Source organism: Hemitrygon akajei, chromosome 7, assembly GCF_048418815.1.
Source record: "Hemitrygon akajei chromosome 7, sHemAka1.3, whole genome shotgun sequence".
In the NCBI taxonomy this organism is placed as follows: Eukaryota; Metazoa; Chordata; class Chondrichthyes; order Myliobatiformes; family Dasyatidae; genus Hemitrygon; species Hemitrygon akajei.
This window is the reverse complement of record NC_133130.1, coordinates 133,255,044-133,276,318: the sequence shown is the minus strand read 5'-3', so window position 1 is coordinate 133,276,318 and position 21,275 is coordinate 133,255,044. Positions and strand designations below refer to the sequence as shown.

General features: G+C 43.2%; 1 protein-coding gene across 9 annotated transcripts in view; it reads left to right on the top strand.

Annotated features, from left to right (window-relative positions):
• Positions 1 to 21,275, top strand: part of pitpnm2 (phosphatidylinositol transfer protein, membrane-associated 2) — a 316,594-nt gene that overhangs the window by 227,337 nt on the left and 67,982 nt on the right. For all 9 annotated transcript variants that reach the window (XM_073051985.1, XM_073051991.1, XM_073051992.1 and 6 more), the window contains 2 exons: positions 14 to 121; positions 10,071 to 10,138. In XM_073051985.1, the coding sequence (XP_072908086.1) occupies positions 14 to 121; positions 10,071 to 10,138 (176 nt within the window). The remainder of the gene's footprint in view (positions 1 to 13; positions 122 to 10,070; positions 10,139 to 21,275) is intronic.

The window sequence follows — 21,275 nt, the reverse complement described above, 5'->3', positions numbered from 1 at the left end:
TTTATCTATACAGAAGACTTTTCAGACAACGAGGAAAGCTTCCCTCAAGAAATCACGAAATGGAATTCAAATGACCTCATCGATAAAATTGAAGCGTGTGGAGAGAATGAGGAGAGGCCGTGTAAGCTCAATCTGTTCATAAAATTATCTCAATCCCCTGCAAAATGTACATCACTTTAGTTCAGTATTGTTTGAGTAAGGCCCACAATGCCTGTGCCGCTTTAAGTGTAAAGCACAGTTACACCATAGTCATTGGCGAGTTAGTGTTCCTTCTTAACTAATTATATATCTAATCCTTTTCTTAAAGTTGTTACTCAGTTCACTGCCACCACCTATTGAAGGTGCTGCATCCAACTTACGCCTAAAAAACATTAGCTTCATTTCCATTCACATATTTGTTGGTTGTGTGTTGTATCCAACAATGACAGGAGATCTGTGTGGGAAAGTGGAAGAGCACAGGGACAGTTCCACTCTCCCGATCTTGGAGGTCCGGGTCCAGTGATATGAGTAGTCATCACAAACTGGGGCCTTCCTTGGTTGCGGTAGATGACCATTAGTTTGTCTATGCCTTGTCATGCACATCACTCTCTGTCATATCCAACAATGACAGGAGACCAGGCGGGGAGAGTTCTTAAAGAGGAGAAGCTGTTACACTGAGGCAGTTCCACTCTCTTGATCTTGGAAGTGGTTCAGTGGTACGAGTAGTCAACATAGACTGCAGTGGATGACCATGATATTTTTTGTGCCTTGAAATGCCCTTCACTCTCCACAAAGCACTGGAGAACCACCTTCCTGGCTGTAGGATCTCACTGTAGATCTCATTTGCCCACCCTGCTGAAGCTGATTTTGCATGCTAGAATAGGCATAGCCCTATCCCACCAGGGTATGAGGCTCGCCGCCTACCCCCACCTGGTTTAGCCTGCCTGTTGAAGCAGGGTTCTGGGGTGTGGCTGCCATTACATGCAAGCAGCTACCTGGAGCCACAGGTGAGAGCTGAATGTCTGGTGGGGAGCAAAGGTGAGTGAGCTGCCCCAGAATAGACATGACAAGCACCCCCTCCCTGGACACCTCATACACCTCACTGAGGTTGTACGGGGAAGCTATGACAGACTACAGAGTTAGTGACACTCAACCAAAAGCAACAGCCAAGGCCTTTTGCCTTCATGCACTGTAGGCATTCTTCTAGAATCCATACTTATGTTCTTGAATTATCAGTAAAATGCCAATTTTTACCACTACTTTTGGACAATCCACGGCAGGGAGTGTGTTAGAGAGCTACCTTTTAATTAGGACGACGTTCAAGATTTGAAAGGCAGAGTTTCATGACAGTGTCTCGGAGTTGAAGAGTGACCAGTCAGCAAGAGGCAGTGCGTATAAAGAGCTACCTTTCAGTCAGATCCAAGTTCAACATTTAAAAGCAGAGCTTCACGCCAGTTTTCTCTGAGTTGGACAATCCACGGCAGGGAGTGTGTTAGAGAGCTACCTTTTAATCAGGACAGTGACCAAGATTTCAAAAGCAGAGTTTCGTGGCAATTTGCAAGAAAAAAACTTTGACCAATGACCATTTGGTGTTTGGGATTGATTAGCAAGAGCAAATTAAAGGAAGGCAGTGGCCATTGTCGCAGCGGCTGTCATCTTGAGGCTGTAGCTCTTTGAGGCTTCTGCAAAGAGGGGCTTCAGTCAGAGAAAGCAAAAGAAAAGTTCTAGGTTATTTTTTTCTTTACCTTCTTTATATTGCTTGGCTAGGACAGTAGAGATGCCAGGCAGTATAGTTGAGTGCTCCTTTTGCGGGATAGAAACATAGAAAACATAGTAAACTACAGCACAATACAGGCCCTTCAGCCCACAATGCTGTGCCAAACATATACTTCCTTTAGAAATGACCTAGAGTTACCCATAGCCCTCTATTTTTCTAAGTTCCATGTACCTATCCAAGAGTCTCTTAAAAGACCCTATTGTATCTGCCTCCACCACCATCACCAGCAGCCCATTCCACGCACTCATCAATCTCTGCGTAAAAAAAAACTTACCCCTGAGACATCTCCTCTGTACCTACTTCTAAGCATCTTAAACCTGTGACCTCTCATGATAGCTAATTCAGCCCTGGGAACAAGTCCCTGACTATCCACAAGATCAATGCCACTCATCATCTTATACACCCCTATCAGGTCACCTCTCATTCTCCATCGCTACAAGGAGAAAAGGCTGAGTTTACTCACCCTATTCTCATAAGGCATGCTCCCCACCAAGGCAACCTCCTTGAAAATCTCCTCTGCACCCTTTCTATGGTTTCCACATCCTTCCTGTAGTGAGGTGACCAGAACTGAGCACAGTACTCCCAAGTGGGGCCTGACCAGGGTTCTGTACAGCTGTAACATTACCCCTTGGCTTTTGAACTCAATCCCATGGTTGATGAAGGCCAATGCACTGTATGTCTTCTTAACCACACAGTCAACCTGCGCAGCTGCTTTGAGTGTCCTATGAACTCGGACCCCAAGGTCACTCTGATTCTCCACACTGTCAAGAGTCTTACCATTAATACTATATTCTGCCATCATATTTGACCTACCAAAATGAACCACTTCACATTCCCAACCTTTGTGACATCCAGGTCATTTATAACAATCACAAAGAGAAGGGGTCCCAGAACAGATCCCTGAGGCACTCCACTGGTGACCGACCTCCATGCAGAAAATGACCCATCTACAACCACCCTTTGCCTTCTGTGGGCAAGCCAGTTCTGGATCCACAAAGCAAGGTCCCCTTGGATCCCATGGCTCTTTACTTTCTCAATAAGCCTTGCATGGGGTACCTTATCAAATGCCTTGCTGAAATCCATATACACCACATCTACTGCTGTACCTTTATCAATGTGTTTAGTCACATCCTCAAAAAATTTAATCAGGCTCGTAAGGCATGACCTGCCTTTCACAAAGCCATGCTGACTATTCCTAATCATATTATGCCTCTCCAAATGTTCATAAATCCTGCCTTTCAGGATCTTCTCCATCAACTTACCAAACACTGAGGTAAGACTCACTGGTCTATAATTTCCTGGGCTATCCCTACTCCCTTTCTTGAATAAGGGAGCAACATCCAGAACCCTCCAATCCTCCGGAACCTCTCCTGTCCCCATTGATGAATCATTGCCAGAGGCTCAGCAATCTCCTCCCTCACCTCCCACAGTAGCCTGGGGTACATCTCATCCGGTCCCAGTGACATCCAACTTGATGCTTTCCAAAAGCTCCAGCACATCCTTTTTCTTAAAGTCTATATGCTCAAGCTTTTCAGTCCACTGTAAGTCAATCCTACAATCCCCAAGATCCTTTTCCATAGTGAATACTGAAGCAATGTATTCATTAAATACCTCCAGTATCTCCTCAGGTTCCATACACACTTTTTCACTGTCACACTTGATTGGCCCTATTCTCTCACATTTTATCCTCTTGCTCTTCACTTGTAGAATGCCTTGGGGTTTTCCTTAATCCTGCTTGCCTAGGCCTTCTCATGTTCCCTTCTGGCTCTCCTAATTCCATTCTTAAGTTCCTTCCTACTAGCCTTATAATTTTCTACATCTCTATCATTACCTAGTTTTTTGAACCTTTCATAATCTTTTCTTTTCTTCTTCACGAGATTTTCAAAAGCCCGCTGAGAGATCTGACACCTGACCAGGTTCATTTCCCAATACCAGATAAAGTACAGCCTCTCCTCTTGTAGGCTTATCTACATATTGTGTCAATAAACCTTCCTGAACACATCTAACAAACTCCACCCCATCTAAACCCTTTGCTCTAGGGAGATGCCAATCAATATTCGGGAAATTAAAATCACCCATCACAACAACCCAGTTATTATTGCACCGTTCCAGAATCTGTTTCTCCATCTGCTCCTCGATGCCTGTTACTATCGGGTGGTCTATAAACAACACCCAGTAGAGTTATTGACCCCTTCCTGTTTCTAACTTCCACCCACAGAGACTCAGTAGACAATCCCTCCATAACTTCCTCCTTTTCTGCAGCCCTGACACTATCTCTGATCAGCAGTGCCACGCCCCACCTCTTTTGCCTCCCTCCCTGTCCTTTCTGAAACATTTAAAGCCTGGCACTCGAAGTAGCCATTCCTGCCCCTGAGCCATCCAAGCCTCTGTAATGGCCACATCATCATAGCTCAAAGTACTGATCAACGCTTTAGGCTCATCCACTTTGTTCATGATACTCATTGCATTAAAATAGACGCATTTCAAACCATCAGTGTGAGTGCATCTCTTCTCTATCACCTGCCTATCCTCCCTCTCACACTGTCTACCAGCTTTCTCGATTTGTGAGCCAACCGCCCCTTCCCCCGTCTCTTCAGTTCGGTTCCCACCCCCCAGCAATTTTAGTTTAAACTCTCCCCAATAGCCTTAGCAAACCTCCCTGCCAGGATATTGGTCCCCCTTGGATTCAAGTGCAACCAGTCCTTTTCGTACAGGTCACTCCTGCCCCAAAAGAGGTCCCAATGATCCAGAAATCTGAATGCCTGCCCCCTGCTCCAATCCCTCAGCCAAACATTTATCCTCAACCTCACTCTATTCCTATACTCACTGTCGCGTGGCACAACAGTAATCCTGAGATTACTACCTTTGAGGTCCTGCTTCTCAACTTCCTTCCTAACTCCCTGTGGTCTGTTTCCAGGACCACCTCCTTTTTCCTACTATGTCGTTGGTACCAATACGTACCATGACCTCTGGCTGTTCACCTTCCCATTTAAGGATATCATGGGCGTGATCAGAATCATCCCAAACCCTGGCACCTGGGAGAGAAACTACCATTTATATTTCTTTCCTGTGTCCACAGAATCGCCTGTCTGACCCCCTAACTATAGAGTCCCCTATCACTGCTGCCATCCTCTTCCTTTCCCTACCCTTCTGAGCCACAGGACCAGACTCTGTGCCAGAGGCCACTGGGGCCACTGTTGCTTCCCCCAGGTAGGCCACTCCCCCCCCCCAACAGTACTTATTGTTAAGGAGGATGGCCACAGGGCTACTCTCTAGTATCTGACTCTTGCTCTTCCCTCTCCTGACTGTTACCCACTTATCTGTCTCCCGAGGCCCCGGTGTGACTACTTGCCTATAGCTCCTCTGTATCACTTCCTCACTTTCCCTGACCAGGCAAAGGTCATCAAGCTGCATCTCCAGTTCCCTAACCCGGTCCCTAAGGAGCTGCATCTCGACACACCTGGTGCAGATGTGGCCGTCCAGGAGGCTGGGAGTCTCCTGGACATCCCACATCCGACACCCAATACAGAATACTGGCCTCACAGACATACTTCCTATTCCTGTTCTTCACAAATAACTTACCTGGCCTTGACACGTTATCACCGAAGCCCCGTTGAGCCAAAGCCCTCATACTCTGACTCCCCCTACTGACTCGCCTGCTCTGTACAGCTGTCTTCTTTTTTAAATTCTTCCCGCCGGTCTAACTCGCTGACATCCACATGCCTGCGCAGACGTGCCTTGATCAAACCTCCGAAGAAAAATTACTCTCCTTTTAAATTCTTTTCTCTGGTCTAACTTCCTGACATCCACGCACCTGCGCAGTCCTGCCTTGATCAAACCGCTGAAGAAAAGATGCACTGGATATGAGAAGGCAGGGAGACCTCCAGTGACCCTGACGACAACAACTGTAAAAAGTACATCCAGTTGAAGCTTCCAACAAACTGCTTTAAGGAGTTGAAGCTGGAACTGGATGAACTCTGGATTATTCACGAGGCTGAGGGGATAATAGAGAAGTAGTTACACCCTAGGTGCAGGACACAGGAAACTGGGTGACAGTCAGGAAGGGGAAAGGGATTAAGGAGCTGGCTGCAGAGTACCCCAGTGGCCATCCCTTTCAACAGCAAGTATATCAGTTTGGATACTGTCTGGTGGGAAAGGAAGAAAGTCACAGTGGTGGGGTCTCTGGCACTGCGTCTGCCTCTGTGACTCAGAAGGGAACGGGGAAGAAGAGGCCCGCTGTGGTGACAGGGCATTCATTAGTTAGTGGAATGGGTAGGAGGTTGTGTGGGTGAGAATGAGATTCCTGGATGGTATGTTGCCTCCCGAGTGCCAGTGTCCAGGATATCTTGGTTCAAGTCTTCAGCGTTCTTAAGTGGGAGGGTGAACAACCAGAAGGTGTGGTCCATGTAGGTACTAATGACGTGGGTAAGATGAGTGATTAGGTTCTGTATAGGGAGTTCAGGGAGTTAGGTGCTAAGTTAAAGAGCAGCCTCTCCAGGGTTGTGATCTCAGGATTGCTACCCATGCTATTTGCTAGTGAGGTCAGAATGAAGAAGATTATACAGTTTAATATGTGGCTGAAGAGTTGGGGTAGGAGGGAGGGCATCAGATATTTGGGTCTTCCAGGGAAGGTGAGAACAGTATAGAAGGGACGGTTTGCATCCGAACTGGAGAGGGACTAATATACTCACGGGAAGGTTTGTTAATGCTGCATGGTGGGGTTTAAACTAGAGTTACAGGGGGATGGGAACCAGAGTGCCGGAACAGTTGGTGGAGAGGTTGTGGAGACAGATGTTGGTAAGACCTCAGACAAAGTTAGGGATCAAAAGGTTTGGCATGATGTGACTAGTGTCCTGAGCTGTGTATATTTCAATGCAGGAAGTATCATAGGATAGGCAGATAACAGTGCTGAAGATGAGGGAGCTGGTTTGTAAACAGAGGCAATGTATAGTGAGGAGAGGCTGTTGATACAGTGAAATTGCAGTCAACAGGCTGAATTGCAATGTAAAAGGCAGAATATATCGAAAAGGGTGAATACTGAATTGTATACAGAATAAGGTAGATGAACTTGCAGCACAGTTGCAGATTTACAGCTATGATGTTGTAGGCATCACTGAATCATGGCTGAAAGAAGATTATAGCTGGGAGCTTAATGACCAAGGATACGCATTGTATCAAAAAGGTAGACAGGAAGGCAGAGGGGGTGGCAATGCTCTGTTGGTAAAAAATGAAATCATTAGAAAGAGGTTAGAATGTGTTGATAATTTTTAGAGCACTTGGGGTTGAACCCATTAGAGGATCAGGTATTCTGAATTTGGTGTTGTGCAATGAGCCAGAAATGATTAGAGAGCTTAAGGTAAAAAAAAGAACCTTTAGGCACAAGTAATCATAATATGATCGAATTCACCCTGAAATTTGAGAAGGAGAAGCTAAAGTTAGATGTATCAGTATTACAGTGGAGTAAAAATAATTACAGAAGACATGAGAGAGGAGTTGTCGAGAATTAATTAGAAAAGAACACTGGCAGGGATGACAGCAGAGCAGCAATGGCTGGAATTTCTGGAAGCAATTCGGAAGGCACAGGATATATACATCCCAAAGAGTTAGAAGTATTCTAAAGGAAAGATGACACAACCGTGGCTAATGAGAAGTCAAAGCCAGCATAAGAGCCAAAGAGAGAGGGCATATAATAGAACACAAATTACTGCGAAGTTAGTGGATTGGGAAGCTTTGAAAAACCAACAGAAGGCAACAAAAAAAGTCGGCAAGAAGGTCAAGATGGAATATGAAAGTAAGCTAGCTAATAATATTAAAGATACATAAAGTGTAAAAGAGAGTCAAGAGTGGATATTGGATCACTGGAAAACAGTGCTGTAGAGGTAGTAAAGAGAACAAGAGAATGGCAGATGAACTAAATAACTATTTTGCCTCATCTTTACTGTGGAGGACACTAGCAGTATGGTGGAAGTTCCACGTTTCAGGGGTTATGAATTGTGTGAAGTTACCATAAGTAGAGAGAAGATTCTTGAGAAACTGAAAGGCTTGATGGTAGATAAGTCACTTGGACCAGATGGTGTACACTCCAGAGTTTCTAAAAAAGGTTGCTGAAGGGTGGCATTAGTAATGATCTTTCAAGAATCACTAGATTCTAGCATGGTTCCAGAAGACTGGAAAATTGAAAATGCCACTCCACTTTTCAAGAAGGGAGAGTGGAAAATGAAAGGAAACTATAGGCTAGTTAGTCTCACCTCAATGGTTGGGAAGATGTTGTTGATTATTAAGGATGAGTTCTCAATATAAAGGTACTTGGAGACACATGATAATGTAGACTGTAGTCAGCATGGTTTCCTCAAGGGAAAATCTTGCATGACAAACATGTTGGAATTCTTTGAATAAACAACAAGCAGGATAGACAAAGGAGAATAGGTTAATGTTGTGTACTTGAATTTTCAGAAGGCCTTTGACAAGGTGCCATACATGAGGCTGCTTAACAAGCTACAAGCTTATGATATTACAGAAAAAATTCTAGAATGGAATAAGCAGTGGTTGGTTGATTGGCAGGAGGCAAGAGTGTGAATAAAGAGAGCCTTTTCTGGTTGGCTGTCAGTGATCAGTGTTGTTCCACAAGGGTCTGTGTTGGCACCGATTCTTTTTACGTTATATGTCAGTGATTTGGATGATGGAATTGATGGCTTTGTTGCAAAGTTTGCAGACAATATGAAGATAGGTGGGGGAGCAGAGTTTTGAGGAAGTAGAGAGTCTACAGATGGACTTAAACAGACTAAAAGAACAGGCAAAGAAATGGCAGACGGAATACGGTGTCAGGAAGTGTATGGTCATGCACTTTGGTAGAAGAAATGAAAGGGTAGACTATTTTCTAAATGGGGAGGAAAATACAAGAAACTGAGACACAAAGGGACTTGGGAGTCCTTGTGCAGGTTGAGTCTGTTGGGAGGAGGGCAAATGTAATGTTAGCATTCATTCCAAGGGGACTACAATATAAAAGCAAGGATATAATGTTGAGACTTTAGAAAGCACTAGTGAGGCCTCACTCGGAGTATTGTGAGCAGTTTTGGTCCTTCATCTTAGAAAGGATATGCTGAAACTGGAGAGGGTTCAAAAATGGTTCATGAAAATAATTCCAGTATTGAATAGCTTGTCATATGAAGAGCGTTTGATGGCTCTAGGCCTGTTTTAACTAGAATTCAGAAGAATGAGAGGTGACCTCATTAAAACCTATCGAACCGTGAAAGGCGATAGAGTGGATGTGCAGAGGATGTTTCCTATGGTGGGAAAGTCGAAGACCATAGGACACGATCTCAGAATAGAGTGGTGTCATTTTAGACAGGAGATGAGGAATTTCTTTAGCCAGAGAGTGGTGAATCTGTGGAATTCTTTGCCACCCTATATTTAGGGTAGAGGTTAATTGATTCTTGATTGCAGGGATATGGGGAAAAGGCAGGAGATTGGGGCTGAAAGGAAAATTAGATCAGCCATGATGAAATGGTGGAGCAGACTCGATGGGCGACATGGCCTAATTCTGCTCTTATATCTCATGGTCTTATGGTCTTTAATAAGATTAAAGTGTTTGACAGTGAATGAACATTTACTACTTGCTGCCTTTTACATCACTGGCGTTTAGGACAACAATGAAGGTTCTCCATCTCTGACGGTGTTCTCGGTTTTCACTACTGTCCGTTATGTGAGTCCTGGGTGGAGACTCAGGAATACCGTCACACTCAGATTAAGAAGTATTCTTCATTGCTGTTTCTTTAACAGTTCTGTTTGAGCAGTCAGGGTTGTCAGCCCTGAGCTGAAGCCCCAAACCTGGAGAACTGGTGGACTACTCTTAGTCTGGCCTCTACCTTTTGACGTATTTGGCATGGGAGACCCTACCAACAGCCAAAGCATAAAGCCCTGACTCCAGTGAGCATAGCTCTCTGGGTCATTGAGGCATGCAAGCCTCCAAACCCTACAACAAGGTTGTGGTCCTTTTGGAGGAATGAACATTTAGTTCTCTTTTTAATGTTGGAAAGCTCTTACGGCCGTTTCCATAGAACAATGAAATGGTGACAGGGTAATTCACGCTATCAATGGAAATTGAGGATTATTGATCAGAATTCAGCTATTTGATAATAAATGTATTTCAAATCCTTTGAATCCAGCAAAGTGTACACACGTGGCAACTTAATGCAATGTGGACGCAGAAGTTGCTAGAGATGGTGTGCCAGTTGCTTCATTTACAGTTGATTGCATAGATGCTGACCATTACTGAGTGTCTTTATGCTGTTATTGACTGATCGTTCTCTCCCAGGTGACTTGTACCAAGGCCAGTTGAGAGACTATATCCCAACCAGTGCAGAGCAGCTCAATCCAGTTGAGGTATGTGACCTGATAAGTAACTGATGATATCTGTTTTGTATGCAAGAACAATTAGCTTATTATTCATGGCAAGGTAACAGTTGACGTGTCTTAAACCATTGAGGTGACAATTATCTTAATAATCCCAATAGAAAGCCACCACAATTTCTGAGGCAGTTGTTAACCCCCAGTGTTGGAACAATACAACGATCCCATGTTCTACTTGCTCTGGAATTAGTCATAGAAAAGTACACATAGAAACAGGCCCTTCAGCCCATCCACTCTATGCTGAACCATTTCAACTAACCTACTCCTATCAACCTGCACCTGGACCATAGCCTTCCATACCCCTCCTGTACACGTACCTATCCAAACTTTTCTTAAACATTGAAATCGAGCTCGCATGCACCACTTGTGCTGGCAGCTCATTCCACACTCTCACCACCCTCTCAGTGAAGAAGTTTGTCCTCATGTTCCCCTTAAACATTTCACCTTTCACCCTCAACCCATGACCTCGAGTTGTAGTCCCACTTAATCTCAGTGGAAAACTCCTGCTTACAACCCTGACCCTGGTTTTTCTATGTTAGAACATAAAATTCAGTTTAAGAGATAAATGTACATAGAAAAAGATGCAATCATTCTCTTTTTTCTATCTTAGAACATAGAATTTACCATAAAATACACACGTACAAACCAAAAGATGCAATAATCTACACAATCATTTCTTATAGTTGGAAATGATATGAATTATTACATTATCATATTTTATGTCACTTAAAATCTATCAAGTGATCTCATGTGCTTGACCAAGTTAACTAAAACTGGACCTTGATCATTTGAAGAATTTCTTAAATGAATCAAGGTTGGAGAATTTTCATTTTCACGGCAATGGAACCCTCACCTCAAACGATGCAACTTATTATTTTATTTAACCCTCCCCACCTCAAACGATGTTATTTATTGAACCCTTCCCACCTCAGTTGATGTTACTTATTTTTAAATTTAACCCCCCACCTCAGACGAGGCTATTTAATTTATAGTTGTTCCTGAAAACCCAGCTGTTGCTGAGAACAGAATGATTCCTAACATTGAAATAAAGGTACAAACTATGCCCCGATTAATTAGAATTAAAAGGAAAATGCCAGCTGAGTATCTGAGACTTGATAATTCTGATTTTTTCTGCTTTTCAAAGACTCTTAAAACCCAGAGATTTTCTCACATCTCCTCCATCCTCTCAGAATTAAAATCAGGTACAATATTACTGGCATAAATCATGAAATTTGTTGTTGTACAATAGCAGTACAATACAATACACAAAAGCTATACATTACCAGGAGAAATATATAAAACTAAATTAAGTAAGTAGTTCCAGAACAGTGCAAATATCCATGTGAGGTAGTGTTCATGGGTTCATTGTCCCTTCAGAAATCTGACGGCAGAGGGGTATTATTGCATTGTCAGTCACTGTGATGCTGGTATGCTTTCCATCTCAGATGGCAGGAGAAGGAAAGAAATAATCTGCAAGTACAGACCAGTCAGGCCCTTCCACAGCAGCGCACACTCACTAACGTACTCCAGAACCGGAACCACCATAAGTAATTTGAAAACCACGTCAGCTGCTTTGCACACTGCGGAATCTCAGAAACCATTAAGTACAACCAGTTTGGAATGTCGGTGGTTTGTAATGGAGCTGGAATAATTTTTAATCAGACACTGGTGGGAAACTACCAATTTCTTTGAAAGGTATAATACAATAGTCTGTTTCAGCAGGCAAAGATTCAATAGAATTTTTAACCTAAAATACAACCAGTTTTCCATTATAAACACCCCTCATTTCTGCTATGGAGTGTGGGACCGAATGATCTACTCACATATACAACCCGGAGGTGCATTCTCTTGTAGGCATTCTCAGAAAATACAAAGAAATGGGGAAAAAAAGCAATAAATATTGAGAACATGAGATGAAGAGTCCTTGAAAGTGAGTCCATTGGTTATGAGAACAGTTCAGTGATGGGACAAGTGAAGTTGTGGGAGTAGTTCATCATTGGTGTGAGGGAAGTTATCCCCTCTGGTTCAAGAGCCTGATGGTTGAGGGGTAATAACTGTTCCTGAACTTAGTAGTGCAGGTTCTGAGGCTCCAGTACCCCCTTACTGATGCCTGAGAGGTAGTAACTGTTCCTGAACCTGGTGTTGTGGGTCCTGGGGCTCCTGAACCTCTTCTTGAAGGTTTAGAGGTAATAGCTATTGCTGAACCTGGTGGTGTGGGTCCTGAGGCTTCTGTACCACCTTCCTGATGGAAGCAGCAAGAAGAAAGTATGGCCTGGATGGTGGGGGTCCCAAGACTCCTGTACCTTCTTCCTGATGGTTGAGGGGTCATAACTGTTCCTGAAACTGCTGGTGTATGTCCGGAGGCTCCTGTGCCTCCTTCCTGTTGATTGAAGGTTAATAACTGTTCCTGAACCTGATATTTCCATTGATATTGTTTTAATTTATTGTCTGTAAGTTTCACAATTTAGCATTAGTGTTGTAGAAGCTGCGGCTGACCATTTAATGTAACGTTAAATTCCAGTTTATTTTAAACAGCAGCCAGGTGATGCACTGGGGCACTGTTGTTATGCTGAGTGAGATATGTAATTGTGAAACTGCTACTTCAGTGCTGTGTTGGGAAATGTTAGGAAAGGTTATGTTATTGATAGCCTAGGATATTGGTAGCTGGGTTGAGGTGTTTGATGTTTGCCAAGCTTCTCAATTAGCTTGCTGACGTTTCATCACCAGTGGCGTGACAGTTGTTGGTGTTTCTCTCGGGAGGGCTCTTAGTCCTGATTGGCTACTCCATCAGTTCTATAGGGCCCCGTTCTCTTGGTCCTGATTGGCTACCCCATCAGCCGAGCTTTCAGTTCTATTGGCGCTCGTTTCATTGGTTCCTAGGATCTCGTAGATGGTGCCTATTTCAATATGTTTGTTTACAGAACTATCAAGAGAGAACCACGCTACTAACAATTCTCAAGCCTGCTTTGCGTTTGTCTGCACCGGAACCTCTGCAGTGACTCTGCTAAAGTGGTGTATTTCTTGGCCTTCATGTACTGAGATCAGTGACTGTGGATCATATCTCTGTATCGCCAGTTTGTGTTCCCGTAAACAAGTTGAGAGCTTGCATCCTCCTGGCCAACGTAGTCTCCATGGGTGATCCTTTACACCACGTTGCTTTTATTAATAGCTGTCAAATCTAGTGACCACATCAAGAATACAATACTGAAGTTACGTGAAACATCACTTTGCGATTCAGAAGAGCCTGATTTAATGTGTGTTGTTATGTAAATCTAGCTTCACTTGAGAATCTCATTCATTTCCCTTATGAAAACCGAAGGAAGAGAGAGCTCCCAGCCTGGCCACTTTATTCAGATCATAGAACGGTAACACCAAAGGCAGTCCAGCTATTCACATTTCCCGACCCTTCCCCTAAAATCCTGTTATTTTTCCTTGCTTGTTTGGATCCATTTCCATTTAGGAAGCCACTAGTGCTTGAACTATAAAAACTCAGTGTGAACGTACTACATGTGATGAGGAGTTCGAGCAGATGTTACTGCTCATTGGTAGGGGAGTTAAATACAGTGATGAGCAAGTATGTATATCAGTGACAAAGGCCAGGGCTGAGACCACGTCCTGGGTCCTGTGGACCTTATCAAATAAAGGCTCTCACCACAGAGCCAGTGACAATAAGACCACTAAGATATAGGAGCAGAATTAGGCCATTTGGCCCATCGGGTCTGTTCTAACATTTCATCATGGCTGATCCATTTCCCTCTCAGCTCCAATCTCCTGCCATCTCCCTGTATCCCTTCATGCCCTGATCAATCAAGAATTTATCTCTCTCTGCCTTAAATATCCCCGATGACGGCCTACACAGCCGCCTGTGGCAAAGAATTCCACAAATTCACCACTCTCTGGCTAAAGAAATCCTCCTCATCTCCTTTCTAAATGAATGTCCCTTTATTCTGCAGCTGTGTCCTCTGATCTTAGATACCCCCACCATAGGAAACATCCTCTCCATATCCAAGGGCTTTCAACATTCAGTAAATTTCATTGAGATCTCTCCTCCTTCTCAACTCCAATGAGTACAGGCCCAGAGCCATCAAACACTTCAATGGGATGAAAATAGTGCAGAGAGGCCTATTAGATTAACAACTGAAGTGGACGTGGTTGGACAGGTCCGGCTTGCAAATACTATAGTTCAGAAGGGTGAGAGACTTAATTGAAACGTGCTAGAGACTCAGGGATGTAAAGAGGACATTTCCTCTTGTGAGAGAATCTAAAACGAGGGGGCGTGTTTGAATATAAGGTGTAACTCATTTAAATCGGACATAAAGTGAATGGTTCCATCAGAGGGTTGTGAATCTGTACTTACTGTCTGTTACACTGTTGGCGTTTAGGGTAGTGATGAAGGTGCTCCATCTCTGTTGGTGTTCAGTGCTTCTTTCATCATGTCAGTAACTTCCTCTCAGTTTTCAGTACTGTCAGCCATGTAAGTCCCAGGTGAACACTCAGGAATACCATTGCACTCAGATGTAGAAGGATTTGTCATTGCTGTTTCCGTAACAATTTTGTTTGTACCAGTCAGGGTTGATAGCCCTGAAATGAACCCCCAAACCTGGAAGACCAGTGGACCACTCTTAGTCTGACCTCTGCCCTTCTGCCAAGAGCCAAAGCATAAAGCCTTGACTCCATCCAACATGGCTCTCTGGGTCATTGAAGCACACAAGGCTCTAAACCACGACAGGGTTATGGGCCTCGTGGAGGTGTAAATCTGTGGAGGGCGGTAAACACAATATTTGAGTACTTTTGAACAGAGGAAAAGCAAGAAATGAAATACTTTCAGGAGTACCGAGCTATGGTTAAAATCAGATCAAAATGATCTTATTAAGTGGAAGAGCAGGTTTTGGGTGAGGGGGTGGGCGAGTCATGTACTCCTGCTTCTAATCCATCCAGCTCATATCAGTCTCATTCCACCACCACAGTTCAGTCAAAGTCATATGCACATGTGTGCCTGGGTCCAACGAAACTCAACGGTACAAGCATGTAGCAAGATTCACAAGAAAATTTACATAGCAGTGTTCACAGGGAACACATTAACATAAATTGTAATAAGTTTTACCAGAAGGAAAAAAAAATAAAATCCATTATAGTAACCAGTAATACATTGTCCACACTAACCACTCGCAGCATTAAATTGTTCCCTTTTTCATGATGCCTTTCATTTTCTTGCCGATCACATTTAATCTACATCTTCTGATTCTAGACTTTGGCACCAAAGGGAATGTTTTTAGCTCCTGTCTGCATTCCTCATTTTCAATACCTCTGTCCATCTCAGCTGTAGGACAACACTCCATTTCTTCAGCTTTACTCCAAAACAGAAATTCCTCATTCCTGCAATAATTCCCATTCATTTCTTTGGCATTTTTCTGTCTTCACATTCTTTCCAAAGAGCTGCGAATAGAATTGTACCAAATGTTTCAGTTATGACCAGACCTTCGTAACACACAAACTTCTGGAGGAACTCAGTAGATCTGGCAGCATCTATGGAGAGGAATAAACAGTGGATGTTTTGGGCCAAGACCTTCTATAAGAACTTCAATGAAGGGTCTCGGCTCGAAATGTTGATTCATTTCCATGGATGCCTCCTGACCTGCTGAGATCCTCCAGCATTTCGTATGTGTTATGACCAGACTCTCCAACACACATAAAATGCTGGAGGAACTCAGCAGGTCAGGCAGCATCTATGGAAATGAATAAAACTTGACATTTTGGGTCGAGACCCTTCTTCAGGACTCTGCCCAAAATGTCAGCTATTTATTTATTTCCATAGATACTGCCTGACTTGCTGAGTTCCTCCAGCATTTTGTGTGTGTTGCTCTGGGTTTCCGGCATCAGCAGAATCTCTTCTATTTATGACTAGACATCTGTCTATTAAACATTTACGATGACTTCCTTATGTTTGCATTGTCTCCGTTCATGAATCCTGTTATTGCATATGCTATTTAAACCACATTCTCAATCTCATCTGCCCTTTAATTACTTAGTTACAATAACCCACTGTCATTTAAACAATCATGCAAACTTGTATAATCTGTGTTCAAATCAAATCAAGTTTGATTATCATTCAACCATACATAGATACAGCCAAATGAGACAGTGTTCCAAAAATGGAGACCAAAAAACAAACACACACACACACACACACACACACACACACACACACACACACACACACACACACACACACACACACACACACACACACACACACACACACACACACACACACACACACACACACACACACACACACACACACACACACTCACACACTCACTCACTCACTCACTCTTCAGTAAGGTAACTTAAAATATTGCCACCGAAACGGTATTTGTGTGTGTGTGTGTTTCTGTCATCTTCATAGCTTACCATGCTAAGGTTGTAATATTAGAAAACTGATTGAGAATTTGTGTTCTTCTTGTGAACATCAGTTCTAAATGTTATTTGCACGATTTGTTTTTTTTCTTTATGCACATTGGTTTGACAGTCTTTTTTTAATGGGTTCTATTGGGTTTCTTTGCTTTGTGGCTGCCTGTCAGGAGACGGATTTCAAGGTTGTATATAGAATACGTACTTCAAATATAAATGTACTTTGTAATGTAATTCCTAGAATATCTCTAGTCCTTTAGTTTTCTGCATCTCCTGACTTGGTCTGTGTTTTCATGCAGATACACAACACTCTTAAAAATAAGAGTGTCAGTACCTCTATACCAAAGATTACAGTTACAAGTTTACCAGCAGTAAGTAAAATTAAAGCTGTAGTTCTGGTGCCCTTACTGCTTCTGAAGTGTATTGATTTAAGCAACGTAATAATGTTAAGCTTCTCTGCTAAGAGCATGCAAGGAAGGAAGCCTTACTGTGGATGCATTTCCTCATGAGCAGGGCTGAAGCTGTTGACTGAGATCGGTGATCAGCTCGGCTTGACTGGCCTTTGTTTTTCTCTCTCGCTGCACCTGAACGCTTGGACACTCAGGGACGATGCAGTTGCCAGCACTATCCAACTGCATGATAAGTATGACTGGGTAGCAAACACGGACAGGAGACAGAACTGGACTTTTGTCTCTTTACAGCCACCCAATGATTGCTGCCTTGGCTGGCGTGTGTCCACACAAAGTGCCAGTCGTACACCTGGGGCTTTCCTGGACTGTGGATCTGAGTGTGATCTTAACCTGGATCACTACTTCGATTCCAAATCACTTCACGAGAACTGTAACATAAGGCATAAAACAGAATAAGGAAATACACCAGTTAACTGTATGAAGCAAAGTTGACCAAATTCATCACTTAGCTTTCTGGCCTTTTAGACCATAAGATACATGAGCAGAATTGGGCCATTCAGCCCATCGAGTCTGCTCCGCCATTCCATCATGGCTGATTTATTATCCCTCTCAACCCCATTCTCCTGACTTCTCCCTGTAACCTTTGACACCCTGAATAATCAGGAACCCATTGACCTTGGCTCCAAATACACTCAATGGCTTGGCCTCCACAGCCGTCTGTGGCAATGAATTCCACAGATCCACTGCCCTCTGGCGAAAGAAGTTGCTCCTCATCTCCGTATTAAATGGGCGTCCCTCTATTCCAGGAGTTCCCAACCTGGGGTCCACGGATTGGTCCATGTCATAAAAATGGTTGGGAACCCCTGCTCTATACTGAAGCTGTGCCCTCTGGTCCTAGACTCCTTCACTGTACAGCACAGTACAGGCCCTTTGGCCCACAATATTCTGCCAACCTTTTAACCTACTCCAAGATCAATCTAACCCTTTCTTCCCACATAGCCCTCCAGTTTTCTATCATCCATGTGCCCAATGAAGAGTCTCTTAAATGTTCTTAATGTATCTTCCGTTACCACCACCCTTTCTGCACACCCACGGCTCTCCAAAAAAAATCTACCTCTGATATACTCCCTATATTTTTCGCCAATCACCTGAAAAATTTTGCCCCTCATACAGTATCATCCATCTCTGCCCTGAGGAAAAAGTCGTGACAGTCCACTTACCGCTTATCATCTTAAGGTTGGGATCTTAAGAGGAGAATTTTTTGACATCTGAGAAGGCTTGTAAGCTGTGATAAGGAAGATGCAGCCTGTTTTCATTTGGCCTTGTGGAAAGTTGTAGAAAGTGACAAAAATGCTCACAGACCTGGGAAGTTATGCTGAATTAGCTGAACATTGAATCTATCACTTTAATGCACTTGTCATTGTTGGAAGGTGCAATTTTTTATGTTAAACTAACTACTATCTTTGAACTGCCACTGATAGAACAGTACAGTAGAGGAACAGGCCCTTCAGCCCACAACGTTGTGCTGAACCAGTCAAACCAGTAGATAGATGCCGAACTGAACTAATCCCTTCACAAGGTTCATATCCCTCTGTCCTTTCATGTTTCCACATTGTAGATTAGAATTCAGACAGATTGGAAGAATAGGCAAAGAAGCGGCAGATGAAATACAGTGTCGGGAGGGTATGGTCAAGCACTTTGGTAGAAGAAATGTAAGTGTAGACAATTTCTAAGTGGAGAGAAAATTCAAAAATCTGAGGTGCAAAAGAACTTTGGAGTCCTTGTGCAAGATTGCTAACGGTTAATTTGCAGATTGAGCCTGTGGTGAGGAAGGCAAATGCGATGTTAGCATTCATTTCGAGTGGACCAGAATATAAGAAGCAAGTTAAGACTTTAGAAAGTGCTGGTGAGGCCTCACAGAGTACTGTGAGCAATTTTGGGCCCCTTGACTTAGAAAGGATGTGCTGAAACTAGAGAGGGTTCAAAGGAGGTTCTCATTTAGAACGGAGATGAGGAAGAATTTCTTTAGCCAGGGAGTTGTGAATTTGTTGAATTCATTGCCACAGGCGGCTGCGGACACATTGGGTATATTTAAGACAGAGGTTGATAGATTCTTGAGTAGTCAGGGCATGAAGGGATATGAGGAGAAGGCAGGAGATTGGGGCTGAGGAAAATTGAATCATCCATGACGAATCAGTGGAGCAGACTCATTGGGCCAAATGGCCTAATTCTGCTCCTATATCTTATGGTCTTATATTGTAACTGTTAATTTTATTAATGAGATTATGGTCACAATGGCTTCCACTAAAATTTACACCGAAATTGCACAGTAACAAATTTATATAAATTAATTTGGTTTTTTGGTCAAAGTCGTTTATTGTCAGATGCATGAGAACCGTACTGGCAGCAGCGCCAAGTGCACATAGCATGATATAAACAGCCTGATGGCATGAATATCCATTTTCCCTTCCTCTATTCTCCACTCTGACCTTTCACCTCTTTTTACCTGCCAATCACCTCTCACTGGATCCTCTCCTCTCAAGTCAGATTCCTTCTTGATTCCTCCAACCCTTGACCTTTCACACCAAGCTGGCTTCACCTAATACCTGCTAGCTATCTTCCTTCCCCTGCCCCCCCCCCCCACCTTTTTATTCTGGCAGCTTGTCCCTTCCTTCTCTGTCCTGAAGAAGGGTTCCGGCCTGAAATGTTCACCCTTTATTCATTTCCATAGATGCTGCCTGACCTGCTGAGTTCCTCCAGCATTTTGTGTGAATTGCTTTTGATATATACAACGTTCACAAGAAAAATCATAAACACATTGTTGTACAAGAAAGATCAAAAAAGACTTATTTGTAAGTCCATTTTAATGCAGTGCAATCAAAGAGGTTGTATAGCTGCTAAACTCTAGTGGTTATAGCACTTCAGTGAACTTAAAACAATTGGTCTGTTTTTGGTAGTAAAATACTGGCCAAGAGTGTTTCAACAGTATGATTGTTTAGGAGGGAGCCTTTTACATTTTCCAGCGGTAGCTTTCTGTCTTCTTTCTAGCTTTGATTATTACTTGCAAGGCAACAATTGGCCAAAAGTTTACATTGTCCAGTCCTCTTCCTGTAGTTTTCTACAACAAAAAGAAGGCAAAAAAAAACACATTACAGACTAGGGACCTCCCCAGACCAGCACACTTGCTCCATTCACTGGGTACAGAAAAGCTGCTTTCCCCTCCAATTCCACATATTACTGCTTGTGACAGCTAACTGATCCTTCGGAATTTCCCAGAATGTTTGAATAATATTAGGGGCAACACACAAAATGCTGGAGGAGCTCAGCAGTCAGGCAGCATCTACGGAAATGAATAAACAGTTAATGTTTTGGGCTGAGACTCTTCATCAGCATTCTGCCTGAACATTGACTGTTTATCCCCCATCGTAGATACTGCCTGACCCACTGAGTTCCTCTGGCATTTTGTGTGTGTTGCTCTGGATTTCCAGCATCTGCAGACTTCATCGTGTTTATGATCTGCAGGAACTGTTGTGTGAATAATGTTAGGAATTTGTTTTATGGAAGTAATGGTGCAACATTGTTTAAAGAAACAGAAAATGCAGGTCAGGCAGCATCTGTGGAAAAAGTAATAGAGTTAACGTTTTAGATTGGAGACCATGTATCGGAAGTGGAACAGAGGGTAAGTGTTAGCTTTAGATTGCAGAGAAGTGTGTGTGTGTGTGTGTGTGTGTGTGTGTGTGTGTGTGTGTGTGTGTGTGTGTGTGTGTGTGTGTGTGTGTGTGTGTGTGTGTGTGTGTGTGTGTGTGTGTGTGTGTGTGTGTGTGTGTGTGTGTGCGCGCGTGTGTAAACATAGGGCAAACCAATTATCTGTGAAAGGATGCAGTCAGGTTGTTGGATGGGGTGACATCGAAAAGTAGAGAGTTATAATGCAAAGGTTCATTTATTATCAAAGTATACAACTTGAAATTCTTTTTGACCAGGTAGCCATGAAACCCAGAAAGAAAAGAAAGGCAGCACGATCATTAACCCCTCCCCCCAAATCCCTCCTCCCACACAAAAGAAAACAAAAACGGAACAGGCACATTGACCCCCAAGTCCCTCCTTCCGCACAAAGAAAAAGAAAGATCAGGCAAAAAGCACGATATAAAAATCTCTGAAGACTGAAGAAAAGGCTATAGTCCAAGTCTGCATCTAAAATGCAAAAATCCTGGGCAACATTCTCTAGATCTTTCTCTCTTCGTAGCAGAGTGATCAAAGGACAGGCAACCAGCACTTACCCCCCACAC